Raw genomic sequence first — 14,751 nt, forward strand, 5'->3', positions numbered from 1 at the left:
CTGACCTAAATGTTCTTAAAACTTTTTTTTATAATATAGTCTAAACATATTTCAAATATTTTCCTGTATCAGTACACACAGATCTAAGGATTTTAAACAACTGTTTGACTCTAAGTATACTCATTTCTTTGTGTGTGTGTGTGTGTTGTCGAGGACTGAACACATGCTAGGCAAGTACTCTACCTCTGGGCTCAACCCTTGTGCCTAAAATCCTTTTTTAAAAAAAATATTTATTTTTAGTCAGACACAATACCTTTTATTTATTTATTTTCATTTGGTGCTGAGGCTCGAACCCAGGGCCTCACACATGCTAGGCAAGCGCTGTACCTCTGAGCCACAACCCCAGTCCCCTAAAATTCTTTTTTATTGGATCACCATGTTAATGAGTTTTACAGATTAAAAGGGACCTTAGGTATCTCTGGTTTTAAATCTCATGGTGAGCCATTAGCAGTGTTTTCAGATACTGAGTAATATGCTTTATTGTTTTTGTCTAGAAAGCAAAACAAAGAACCCTGAGTACATAGTGATCATCCCCTCTTACTCTGTTAAGGAGGATGGTTTTTTATGTTTTCTTACAGATTTTACTTCTTAGATAACATTTAAAATATGCACAAATATCACATATTAGTGTCACTTTTTAGCACTTGTTTAATCTTTTCTCCTGACAGTGATCCATGGTTAAAATATCATGTGGAATTTCTCAGTGAATGGAATAACTTTATTTTTTCCCCTTTGTCCTTACTATAGTATGTAAGAGCCCTAAAAGGAGTCACTTCACGGTCTGGTAGTTATCTCTTATTTGCAGCTTGCTTGGCTGATCTCGGTAACATGCTGATGGTAGGGATAAGCCCTTCTAGCATAGAATGCAGAGAATTTTACAATACATGATCTCTTGATCCTGATGGGAAGCAGAGGATAGGACTTTGCTGGTTTAGACTCCAGTGGCTCTTCAGAATTTAGTACAGTACTGGTGGCCAGGTCATTTTCTCCATTAAGCCCCGTAACTCTAGGCATTTGAGCTTCTTAAGGGACCATTGGAGTGTTTATGTGTTCTATTGGTGGGTGGTGTGTTTAGTTATGTTTGTATGCCTGTCTGTACACATACCTGTATTTCAGAATTTAAAAGAGAACTGCAGAATTATAATTAGTAAGTATTCAATTAAATTTCTACTGTAATATTCATAAACTACATGTAAATTCAACTCTTACACAGTGTAGTCAATGTGAGATGTGTGTGTCTTTTAATATTTTGAATAAAATGTAGTATGGACACTTAAACAATTAGAGTGCCTGTGTCCATGAAGACAGCCTGCTACTTGGTGCAGACATTGGAGGTTAGAAGATACTTGATTTTAGGTGTCTGACCTTTGAGTTTTGGTTTAACTTTGCTAGCTTTCCAAAACTCTGTTTTAGAGCAGTTAATTTTTTCTCTTTCAAACTATAACAAATAGGGCTGGGCTTGTGGCTCAGTGGTAGCACACTTGTCTGGCATGTGTGAGGCACTGGGTTTGATCCTCAGCACCACATAAAAATAGATAAAATAAAGGTATTAAAAAAAAAACTAAAACAAATAATAAAACCTTATAATCTACTTTAGTTAAAGCTATTTCTTTTGCTTTTTAAAATTCTGCACTATTATACATGATGACAATAACACTGTACTCTCCTTAAAGACTTATGAATTTGTTCACATGAAGGAAATTTTATATATTCTCTGAAGTTTTATGCTTTTATTATTGCGACATTGATTTTATTGCTCTACAAACAGTAAAAGGAATTAAGTTTACCTAGGTATTTTCTGTCATTTTTTTCAGGATACCTTTTTCTACTCCTTGGTCTATGACCCCTCAGTGAAAACACTATTAGCTGACAAAGGTGAAATCAGAGTGGGTCCTAGATACCAAGCAGACATTCCAGAAATGCTCTTAGAAGGTACGTTTTCTTTTGGGTTTCAAGTCCTATGAAAACCTGTATTTTGAAATTCAAGTATTCTCATCCTCATGTGCAAGAAGCAACTTTAAGAGTAGAGTTATGAGCCCTTCCAGCCCTAGAAGCATAACAAATAGCAGTGGGAAATGATTTCTCTCATCAGTTATTCATTTGTGACTTCAGAGATTTTGAGTTTTACGGCTATATCTGTCTGTAAGTATAGCTTTAAGATCGTTAGTGGTTTTGAACTTGTGTTTTAATGTGGTATGCTTATTCCTTGAGATTGTTGAATCCCTTTGAAGTCATCTAGCCCAGGTGGCCACGGAGTCTAGCAAACAGCTACATTTTGGTAGTTTCTTTTAAAGCTGATCTGGGTACTTTATGTACCAGAAGAATTCAAAGCTTTGCATTTTTAAAAACAGATCGTTCCTAGCAAGACTTAGTTTTCTTTCTCCTGTCACAACTGTACACTAAGATCTATTTTCTAAAATAAAGTAAAATATTTTTACTGTTAAAAAACGAAATGCCACAGGCATAGTGGCACATGCCTGCAGTCCTAGCTACTTGGGAGGCTGAGGCAGGAGGATTTTAAGTTTGAGGCCAGCTTGGGCAATTTACCTAACCCTGCCTTAAAATAAAAATTAAAGCTGGGAGTGGTGGCACATGCCTGTAATTGCAGTGACTCACAAGGCTTCAAAGTTCAAAGCTAGCCTCAGCAACTTAGCGATGCCCTAAGGAATTTAGTGAGAATCTTCTCTCAAAATAATAACTGAAATGGGCTGGGGATGTGACTCAATGATAGAGAACCTTAGGTTCTACCCCCAGTACCACCACCCAAATACCTCCTGGCCAAAAAAAAAAAAAAAATTAGACTGTGTAATGTAGACAATGAATGCCGCCTCTTCTCCTTCATTCTATATGCATACTGTAACTGTTCAGGGCATTTCTTTTGTTCATACCTGGCTTGCAAGGTTCAGGAACACTTCTCATGCAGTGGCACACTGCACATGTTATTTTGTAACCACTTCTTTCTCAACAGTATATGACTGGCATTTTTACATAAATAGAGTGAATTCATTCTGTTTTGTGACATTATTGTTCTTTTCTTTCCATGGATGTATAATTTCTTTTTTTAAACTTTATTCTAATTTGTTATATATGACAGCAGAATGCATTTCAATTCATATTACATATATAGCCATATATACATATTTTTCATATCTCTGGTTGTACAATGTAGAGTCACACCATTTGTGTCTTCATACATGTACTCTTCATACATGTACTTAAAGTAATGATGTCCATCTCATTCCTGCCCCCACTCCCTCTCTCTTCCCCTCCCTCCACTTTGCCCTATCTGAGTTTATCCATTCTTCCCATGGTCCCCCCTCCATCCCCAATATGAATCAGCATCCTTCTATCAGAGAAAACATTCGGCCTTTGTTTTTTGATATTGGCTAACTTCACTTAGCATTATATTCTCCAACTTCATACATTTACCTGCAAATGCCATGATATTATTGTCTTTTAATGCTGAGTAGTATTCCATTGTGTATATATGCCATATTTTCTTTATCAATTCATCTACTGAAGGGCATCTAGGTTGGTTTCACAGTTTAGCTATTGTGAATTGTGTTACTATAAACATTGATGTGGCAGTGTCCCTGTAGTATGCTGTTTTTAAGTCCTTTGGTTGTAGACATAGGAGAGGGATAGCTGGATCAAATGGTGGTTTCATTCCCTTTCCAAGAAATCTTCATACTGCTTTCCATATTGGCTGCACCAATTTGCAGCCCCACCAGCAATGTATGAGTGTCTTTTCCCCCAGATGGATGTATAATTTCCTTTTCCAGTCTCCTAATGATAGATTTTTAGGTATTGCCATTTTTTTTGGCATTACAAAAGATGCTGACAGAAAATCTGCACATATATTATGTTTTTAAAGTCACAACTCCCTTGAAATGAAATGGTATATAAAATTTTTTGTTGTAATGCTGGGGTTTGAACCTAGGACCTTGCAAATGCCAGGCAAGTGCTCTTCTGCTGAGCTAATCCATTCACCCCTTTATTTACTTTTTAGATACTAAAAATCCTTTGCCCTGCATTTTTATGTATGAGGGACAGATTCTCCCACCAATACTTGTCATTAGGACTCTTGCCTGCCTTTGTTTTTACTTTTTCTTCTAGATAAATTCATATATCATTGTTTTTTTTTATTTGAGCATTTATTTTTAAAAATTATAATTATGGGCTGGGGTTGTGGCTCAGAGGTAGAGCGCTTGCTTATTAGCATGTGTGAGGCACTGGGTTTGATCCTCAGCACCACATTAAAAAAAAAGGTATTGTGTCAACCTACAACTAAAAAATAAATGTTTAAAAAATTATAATTATGCTTGCCATGGTTACTTTTAGCTCTTCTGTGAATTTCTTATGCATTTTTTTTTTTTTGGTTTCATTTTGTTTTTTTGTACTGGGGATTGAACTCTTGACCACTGAGCCACATCCCCAGCCTTAATTTGTATTTTATTTAGAGACAGGGTCTCACTGAGTTGGTTAGCACCTCACGTTTTTGCTGAGGCAGCTTCCTGAGCTGCTGGGATTACTAGCATGTGCTATTGTGCCTGGTTCCTTATGCATTTTAAAATCTGGTTTCTTATTTTTTATTATTTGTTGATAAGAACTTTTTTAAACAATATTTTAAAAGTTGTAGATGGACACAATACCTTTATTTTATTTGTTTATTTTTATGTGGTGCCAGGGATAGAACCCAGTGCCTTACACATGCTGGGCAAGCGCTCTATCACTGAGCCACAACCCCCGCCCTTGATAAGAACTTCTTGAATATTAAAGGTATTTATCCTTTGTCCATAAGTATTTCCACTTTTGTCATTTGATTTAAAAGAGTTTTTTAAGAATATTTTGGGTTCTTTTTCGTTGTAGTTGGACACAATACCTTTATTTATTTATTTTTATGTGGGCCGAGGATGGAACCCAGCACCTCACACATGCTGGGCAAGTGCTCTACCACTGAGCCACAACCCCAGCCCCTAAAGAATCTTTTAAAAATATTTTTTTAATTGTAGGTGGACACAATACCTTTATTTTATTTTATGTGGTGCTGAGGATTGAACGAACCCAGGGTTTCACACATGGGAGACGAGCGCTGTACCGCTGAGCCACAACCCCTGATTTAAAATAATTTTAATAGTGACTTTTAAATTTGTTTAATAGAGAAGTGTAGAATTTACTGGGGCTGGGATTGTGGCTCAGCGGTAGAGCGTTTGCTTCGCACATGCGAGGCCCTGCGTTTGATCGTCAGCACCACATAAAAATAGATAAATAAAATAAAGATATTGTGTTCAACTACAACTAAAAAATAAATATAAAAAAAAAGAAGTGTAGAATTTATTAGTCTTTCCTTGAAGGTCTTTGCGATTTGCACAAAAAGCCCTCTACTTTTGTTTGGCTTCCATCTGGTTATTAAAATGAATATGCTCTTCCATGGGTTCTTCTCTCTCTTTGCATGTTTTTACTTCTAGAAACCAAACTCAAAAGTTAAGTCAACAGATAACACACAAGAGTTAGATCACAGGATACATGGGTGTCCGTGGTGGGTAAATGGAGTGGTTATGAAACATATCAAGCCTCAGACTTCAAAATTCTTACAAATTCAAATACCTGGAGGATAAGTCAGTAATGCTGGGAGAGCAAAATGCCAAGTCTCTATTGACTGTTTTGGCAGTTTTTTTGAGTGGATTGTTTGTAGTGAGTGAGTTTATTACAGGTTGAGACATTGTTTATAACCTTTTTTGTTGCAGTGCTAGGGTTTGAACCTCTGGCCTACTACATGTCAGGCAAGGGCTTTACTACTGAATTTATAGCCCCATCCCTTTTTAAGTTTTATTATAAGACAAGGTCTTAAAGTTGCACAAGCTGGCCTTGAACTGGGTAATCTTCCTATCTTAGTCTCCAATGCAGCTGGAATTACAGGTGTGAGCCACCACATTCAATTGCTTGTGACCTTCATGTTTGTGCAAATCACCTTGTCTCACAGAAATCAGTTTTGGATGTTTAGAGTCCTTAGTGTTTGGTATTAGACTTACAACATTGTACTTAAGTAATTAATTAGTAAACATTATTTCACTAAAAAATTTTGGTTTTTAATTTTATAACTAGTGCTACAATGAGTATCCTCTTTTATAATGTATACTGCATGCTCTATAGATATAACTGGAAAATGTGTTTCAAGATGTGAAATTGCTAAATCATTGGGCACGTGTGTTTAAAATTTTGTAGAAGCCGCCAAACTGTCTTCCAAGTTGTCATTTGTATGAGGGTATTTTCTTATTTTAATTAACTTAGAATTTATATGCAGTAAACCGCACCCTTTTTAGTGTACAATTCTGTGAGTTTTTGACAAATGTATGTTCTTCTAGTAAAACAGTTCTGCAAGTCCATCTGTGTACTCATTGCACAGGTCCCCCCGCTTGGTTCTGCATTCCCAAGCAGCCTTCCATTATTCTTCCCTAAATGTGGTCTCTCACTTCTGTTGGCTCTGTAGATCAGGTCATTCACATAATCTTTTATACTGTTTTTATTATTCGACTTTTATAAGTGTGGTCTTTCAGGGATGTTTATTCTGTGGCTCTCCTTTGAGCATCGTGTGTAAGCCTAGACATATAGTAAAGTTTCATATTTTTGCTTATTAGTGATATGAATAAGTGCTGAACCAAATACAGGTAGGAATGCTTCAAATAACAATGGGGGGAAAAAAAACCCCAAACCAAAAACAACAACAAAACAAAAACCAGATCATACTGTCTCATAAGCTCTTATTTATTTGAAAAACCATTTGAATATAGTATTGGCCCCCGAAAAGCATAAAGGGTGGGATATAATTTGGAAAACATATATACCTAGCTGGGAATTTAAAAAAAATTATTTTAGGAAACAATAGATAAAGTACAATATTTATTCTTTCAGTTCTCAGAAAAAAACACGTGGTTCTTAGGTTTGTATTTTCCAGGTGAGAGCAATGATTCTTAACAGGTTGTAAGTTATGCCTGCTATCTAACAAAGGATCCTTCATATTAGCAAAATGGGAATGAATATTTATTGATGGTATATCTTATAGTTCATGAACAAGTGTTAATTGATTTATGTGGGTCTGTGTGTTAGTTGACTTTTAACACAATGTTTCTCCTAGTTTTTCTGTGGGTGAGTGGTTTTTTCAGAAATATTACACAATACAACCTTAAATAAGAAAATCTGATTGTTATGGACAGAGTGGGAAGCATATCCTCATTGAGCTTCTTGAGGTACCCTGGTGAGCCATTGGGCTCAGGGGTTTACCATTTGAGCTACTGGTGAGTACTGCATACCTGGTACAAAATCTTCAGGAAACTGTGTAGTAAAAGTACTTATGTTGGGCTGGGGCTGTGGCTCAACAGTAGTGCACTTGCCTGGCATGTGTGAGGCTCCGGGTTCAGTTCTCAGCACCACGTATAAATAAATAAATAAAGATCTATCAACAACTAAGAAAAAATTTTAAAAAATAAAGTACTTATGTTGAGTCTACTTCCATTTGTAACCTAGCAAAACCAAGGGACTCCACTGTATTCTCTGTCTTTTTCCATTTTTCTATCTTAAAGTTTATTTTATTGCAAATAACACAAAATGTCGGAAATGCAGTTATACTAAAAATAAAAGTATCTCTGAGGGTATCTCTTCTTAATTGCTGTCACTGAGTTTTATTCATTTAACATGTTCCTCCAGGCTGCTTGTTATATACATATGAAATTACATACTGTATTCCATAGTGCGGTTGTTATGGGGCTTATTTATTTATCATTTACATGTTTTACGATATGGAAAGTTTTCTCTCTCTCTTTTTAAATTTTTTAAAATGTGATTCTAGGTAGGCAAGCATTCCACCACAGAATGGTTCCAACCCTCTTCCCTCATTTCCTGGGAGTGGGATGTAGGTCTTTATGGATTTTTTTTTTCCTTACTGCTGAAGTTTGTCTTTAATTTGTTGATTTCTTCCGTTCGGATTTTGTTAGAATTCTAATTTGGTTGGGATATATTGATTGTTTTTATAATATTGAGCATTGTATGGGTCTGTTTCTGAGTTTGTGTTCTGATCCATTTGTCTCTCTGTGCTCTTGTGCCTCTCTGCTTAATTACAGAGAATTGGTAATATGTGGTAGGGCCTGAGAATAGTCCCAGTCCTAGCTCTTATCTTTCAGTGTTTTCTTACCTTTTGCTACATTCTTATTTTTCCTAATGAACTTTTATCATCAGCTTGGCGAACACCTGAAAAGACCCCTCCTCCTATTAAGTTCTCTAGAGAGAATAGACGTTTTGATGATGTTTAAGTGTCTTAACCAGAGATGAGTTTTCCTTTTTTCAAGGCTACTTTTAAATATTATGGGAGTAGGGTCCCCCCCCATACAGTTTTAGTCATATAGGTTTTATTACATTTTTAAGTTTATTTTTAAGTTTATAACTTGTTAGTTATTTATACATTCATCTTTAATAAGGAACATCACATTTGTAGATTTTATAGAAATGCCCCCCACCTTTTTCTTTGTAGTTCCTGGGAATTGAATGCAGGGCTACCACTTCTTATTTTTTATTGTGAAACAGTGTCTTGCTAGGTTGCTTAGGTTACCCTTTTGTGATCCTCCTACCTCACCCTCCTCAACTGCTGGGATTAGAGGAATGCTCTACTGTACCTGACCCAATTTTTTATAAAATCATAAATGAAGAAGTTATTTTGGATTCTTATTGCAACCTCAAGCTTTAAGCTTATCCAGAATTTTTCTGTTCACTTGCAATCAGGTGACCAACTAGATACAATGTTTAAAGAACCCCTCTTCCCTTTTCTTCCTAATGAATATGTTTTAGAGGGGGAGGGAGTAGGGACACCAATAGATATGCGAACAATTAAACCACACTTGAAAAACACAGACATTGCCATCAATGAAAAAACTATGTATAGCCAGGATCTGATTGCAGAGAAATTAAATAGTAGAAAATATAATATTCATAAATAGATAGTTCGGATTTAGCTTTAATAGATGCACACTAACCTTTTGATACTCTTGTGGGCACATTTTTGTTGGTTTAGTTTTTTTTTTTTTAAATGTGCTGAGGATTGACCCAGGGCCTCACCTACGCTAGGCAAGAGCTCTTCCACTGAGCTACACCCCCAACCTCCCGAGTGGGTACATTTTGACCAGTGGCCAGATTCCCATTTGCATTGGCATGAAATGTAGAACTAGAATTAATATCCTGGGTAGGTGGCAGGAGCAGTACCATGCCAGAATATGTTTCAGGCTTGCTTTCTTGGAGAACATATCTTGATGGATTCTAAAAGATTGTTGTGTCATTTTCTTGCTAGTGAATAAAAGTGTTTTTGTGGCTTTGGAATTTTAAAATTCACTGTGGCTACCTACCACCTAACAAACTCTGGAGGTCTAGAATGATGAGAATGTAATTTGCAAATGAAGGTAAAGTTTTTTTTCAGATTTTAAATCTTACATTAAGTTTAAATAAGCCACTTACACATTTTCCATAGAAAAAGATATCATGTGGGAAATTTGGAATTTTTATTTAAATATGTTGGAATATTAGAATTTTAAGAAAAAAATTATTTTACATGTTAATTAAAATTTCTGTTTAAATATTATAATAACATTAAATGATTAAACTAGAATTTATTCTGGGTTCACAAATTTGGGTAAAACTTGGCTGATGTGTTTTAATTGGATAAACTTGGGAAATGATTCAATCCCTGTAACTTCCTCTTTATGGAGTGTATCAAAGCACTGTGGCTGGTGAGTAAAGGAAATAATTCTCATGGAGTGTTTAGCACAGGGCTCAACACTCTGTAGCTGTTACTGGTACTTCTTTCCTGTCCAACTCTGTCTATTGCTGTTACTTAAACACTTGTCAGTGATTAGGAATTTCAGGAGCTATCTCTCTTTGAGAGTTACAGAATTAATTAGTGCATCTTTTACTACAATAATGCATGTTTCTAAAACTAGAATGAGCTCATCTGTAATCAGTAAATAGGAAAATGGCAGTAGACAAAGTAGAAATTATATTAGTACATGGGAGGCTTTCTCCAGTTAGGGAAAAATAAGAATTCATTCTCACAGTTGAGAATTTATGGAGGAAAAAAAAAAGAAGAAAAGGTATTCGGTTATGGTGCCTTACACCTTTAATCCCAGCTACTCGGGAGATGGGGCAGGAGAATCACAAGGGTTTTTTGTTGTTGTTATTGTTGTTGGATACAATACCTTTATTTATTTATTTATTTTATGGACAAAAGATCTTTATTTATTCATTTTTATGTTGTGCTGATTGGACCCAGTGCCTCATATGTGCTAGGCAAGCACTCTACCACTAAGCCAAACTTCCAACCTGAGGAGAATCACACAAGTTTAAGGCAAGCCTCAGCAATTTTGTGAGAGCCTGCCTCAAAAATAAAGTTAAAAAAAAATGTTGGGGATGTACCTAAGTGGTAGAGCTCTTGCCAACTATGTGTAAGGTTCTGGATTCCATCCCCAGTACCACAGAAGATAAAAAGGAAGAGATTCTATAGAAGTGCCTTCCTCTAGTGCAAGCACCAGCCAAATTAGTGGCCTCAAAATCTGTGGCATTTTCTACTATGTTAAAACCACATTGGGATGCTTTGAGTTATAGATGAAGAAGCTGTGAAAACATTTCTCTAGTGTTTGAAAAGGAGGGGTTGACCCTGCATCTTGGATTCTGTTTTTAATTTCACTGACCCTATACATATGGGCCTACATATACTCAGTGGAGAAAGCATGAGTTCACGGTTTTTATTTCAAGACAAATTATTGTCGAGTTGCTGATGCTGGCCTTGAACTTGTGATCTTCCTGCCTCAGCATCCTGAGTTGCTGGGATTGCAGGTGTGTGCCACCATGCCCAACGTATTTCTGCACTTTAATCAACACTTTTTTTGGAAGGGGCCAGTGGGACTTGAACCCAGGGCCTGGGCAAGCTTTCAACCACAGAGCTTCACCGCTAGCCCAACTCGTTTTGATTACTGTTGCTGTATTTTATAACACCATTCAGTTTGGTTAATCCTTTCCCTTCTTATTTTAATAAAAAAGTATTTGATTTGTAGAAATCATTAAAACTATTTTATATACTCCTGAAACTAAATTTTTATACATTTAATCTAGTGAGAGATACTTTTGTAAAATGATACTGTATATTTTTATTTTCACAGCAAATGTCATTTTTGAAACATTTTCTTTGTTTGAAATGTCACCAAGTTTTTTATATTTGTTTTTTTGATGTCCTTCTAGTAACTCACTATTCATTATTTCATATCTTTATACTTTGGCTTGAACTTTCAGAACAATATTTAACAAAAATGGTAATAAATGGCATCCTTATCTTATGTATTTCTGAATTAAATGTAACATAAGAGCACAGTGCTGTGTTAACTGGTACAAAGAAAATGAGTTGTAGTTTGAACAAAGAAAGTTTCCTGTTGTTGAGGAAAGGGCCTCTTGAATGAAAATGTGATGCAGCCTTAGTTCTTCTGAGTATGTGAACACCATTAGGTGCTCTTAAAGGAAGCACTCTGTCTCTTCTAGAAATTTTAAAATATAGTTGGAGGTATAACACAAACATTTAAAATCATCTCTCTATCTGCATTTCTTCAAAATTATATGAAGCAAAAATAGGAAGTTGCACACAGTGATGTAGTTGATTGTCAGGTACATTTGTAGGAGTTCAGTGTTTGTCTGAATTATCATAAATGCAGGAGGGAAGTGAGACTATTACAGTGGCTAAGAATGCACATGACCAAATCATGAAATTCATCACTGTTATAGACCATTCGGATATTGCTGCTAGGTTAGATGAAATCTAGTAATACAAATTATAGGTTCATTCAAGAGCTTTTCCCAGTGAAAAGATAGTCAAACTGTTATATGAATATAGTTATTTGGTTAATCAAAAATGAGGCTTTCATTTTATCCACATTGTTTGATATAGAGCATTTCTTTATTTAGTTTTTTGCTGTTTTTTTTTTTTTTTTTTTTTTAGTTGTAGATGGACACAACATCTTTATTTTATTTTTATGTAGTGCTGAGGATTGAACTCAGTGCTTCCCACATAAGAGGTGAACACTCTATCACTGAGCCACAACCCCAGCCCTTGTTGCTGTTTTTTGTTCTCTGGCATTGTGTATATGTTTGGTGTTAGTCTGAGTGCATCCAGGAGTGTATTTTTATTGCTTGCAATTCATTTTAGAATTCTTATAATAAATTCTGATATATACTGTAGATTCATGGATGTAGTTGAAATTTATCAATTTAACTAACTCAAATTTCAGTAGTAAATATCAGTCTTACCCTTACATTCTGCAGAATATAACAGAAGGGGCTGAATACTGAATAGTACCACTTCAGCTCATTCCTGTATTTCATTTTTGCCATAATAATTCTTACTTTTTTTTTTTTAAGATACAGGGAAGTTTATTGGTCTCCATTCTCAAGTTTCATATTTTGCAGCTTTTTTGTTTTTAACTGGTCTTTAAAAGTGAACCTGTATTGTAGATTAAAAGAAGGGTGGGAAGAGAAATAGGCAAAAGAAAAAAAGGGGAAATGTTGGTTTTTGTAAACAAAAGCTATGAAAAATGAAAACTTCAAATTTTTTTAGATCTCTGTGGCTAAGCACTTGCTCTGCTCTGCTCTGCTCTGCTCCTACTTTGTGCTGGGAGTGGCAGTTGGTCCCTTAGTTACTTACCTTTTACTATCTCTATCCTGACAGCAGTGGGCTGATTGAGACTGCAGGTTGAGTGGCACCTCGTCTGTCCTCTCCTGTTCCATTGATATCCACTTGCTCCTGTGCTAGGAGTCGGTCATCAGGGACTCTTCGGTTTCATGATATGATGTCACTGAGTATAAGGCATGCTGCCTGATTACACATGGCAGTGATCAAAATTAAAACAAAGCCAAACTCAGTCTCTGTCAGCAAAGAGCTCTTACTTAATCCAATAGAATTCATAGTCATAAAGAAAAATTCCAGTTGACTCTTATGATTTTACTTCTTTTCTTCTCTCTCTCTCTCTCTCTGGACTGAATATTGAACTCAGGGACACTTTATCCCTGAGCTACATCTGCAGTACTTTTAATTTTGAGATAGGGTCTTGCTAAGTTGCTGGGGCTGGCCTTGAACTTGCTCCCCTTCCTGCCTCAGCCTCAGCCTCCCAAGTCACTAGGATTACAGGCGTGCACTATCACCTTTGGCCTATTTCCTTTTACCATCTTTTGTTCTGCATCAAGTCCTGCCCAATGGTTGTATCTCCCTGTAAGATGTTAAAGCATCTTGTACCATAGTGAGTCCTTGGCCTTCACCTCCTATTTGTGTTCCTTCTTTCTGCCAATGCCAGCACTATCCATACAGCCCATAAGACTTGAAATCTAACCTCTACCTCCATGTGTCACTGGCATCCTGAATCTTCTCTTCACTCTCTGTTGCTATTCTAGCACCATGTTTCAGCTGCTTATTCATTAACTGCAGGTGGAACTCAAAGGAATTGGATAACATATTTTTGACCTCATCAGTTACCTTTGCAGAGTAAATCACGTACCATTGCTAACTAGGACAATTGAAGTTTGGTTCTGGTTTTGTCCTTCCCTTACTCAAAAAACAAAGGCTTAGCCAGGTGCAGTGGTACATGCCTGTAATTCCAGTGACGAGGAAGGCTGAGGCAGGAGGATTTTAAGTTTGAGATCAGCCTGGGAAACTTTGTAAGACCCTCTCTGGAAATAAAGTAAAATGTGTTAGGGATATAGCTCAGTGGTAGAGCACTTGCCTAGCATGTGTGAGCCTCTGGGTTCAATCACCAGTCCCCCTTCATCCCCGGCCCCTGCCATGTACATGCACAGGCAATAGCTTCCCATTACCTCCAAATAAAATCTGTTCAGAAAATCTGTGTAGAATCTCCAGTAATGTGTTCATAACCCCCCTTCTGTTGACTATCTTTTCTCATTCCCCTTAATGTTCTCCAGGCAAAAAGAGCTATTTTTCTATCACATTTTAATACCCCATGACTTTGTTCCTGTTCTCATAGTTTTTTAAAGTCCTCTTCCTCTGCCAGGGTTTCATAACCTTTCAGTTCTTAGCAGAAATGCCGCTCCCTTCGTGACATTGTTTCCTAGCTAGTCTGACATGATTTCTCTAGTCTTTGGATTCTTTCAGCCATATTAATATGTCTCTTATGACATCTATTTCTTTTATTTGTATCAAAGGCATTTATGCACATGTTTTATCATAGTTGAAGTATCTTATGGCAGGGATGATTTCTCTTTCATCTTTATATTCCTTAGCATGGGACTCAGTGCCTCACGCCTACAGGTGCTCAGGAAATGAATGCTACTGCTGATACCAGATGGTTGGTTTGGTTTTATTATCCTCATTGTTCACTTTATCAGGTTTTGTTCATCTGCTGTCTGAAAGAATGTATTAAAACTGTGAACATTTACCTTACATTGGAGCATTTCTAATGCTGTTGTGAGCGTAGTTACCCGCCACGTGTGTCAGTGTGCTTTGTGAGTAACCCAGACTCTTTCCTTTGTTCTTGGGCAGGAGAATCAGATGAGAGAGAACAGTCAAAATTGGAAATGAAAGTTTGGGATCCAAATAGCCCACTTACAGACCGACAGATTGACCAGTTCTTAGTTGTAGCTCGGTAAGTATGACATCTTTGAGTAAAGAAATTTCTTTTTCTTTTTCTTTTCTTTTATTTTTTTAAAGAGGAGAGAGAGAGA

The 14,751-nt window shown here is 36.4% G+C and overlaps 1 protein-coding gene across 6 annotated transcripts in view; it reads left to right on the top strand.

Moving 5' to 3' along the window:
* Positions 1-14,751, top strand: part of Mta3 (metastasis associated 1 family member 3) — a 165,408-nt gene that overhangs the window by 58,104 nt on the left and 92,553 nt on the right. For all 6 annotated transcript variants that reach the window (XM_071601527.1, XM_071601529.1, XM_071601528.1 and 3 more), the window contains exons 6-7: positions 1,815-1,932; positions 14,570-14,672. In XM_071601527.1, coding sequence (XP_071457628.1) covers positions 1,815-1,932; positions 14,570-14,672 — 221 coding nt within the window. The remainder of the gene's footprint in view (positions 1-1,814; positions 1,933-14,569; positions 14,673-14,751) is intronic.

Source organism: Marmota flaviventris, chromosome 14 (genome assembly GCF_047511675.1).
Source record: "Marmota flaviventris isolate mMarFla1 chromosome 14, mMarFla1.hap1, whole genome shotgun sequence".
NCBI lineage: Eukaryota > Metazoa > Chordata > Mammalia > Rodentia > Sciuridae > Marmota > Marmota flaviventris.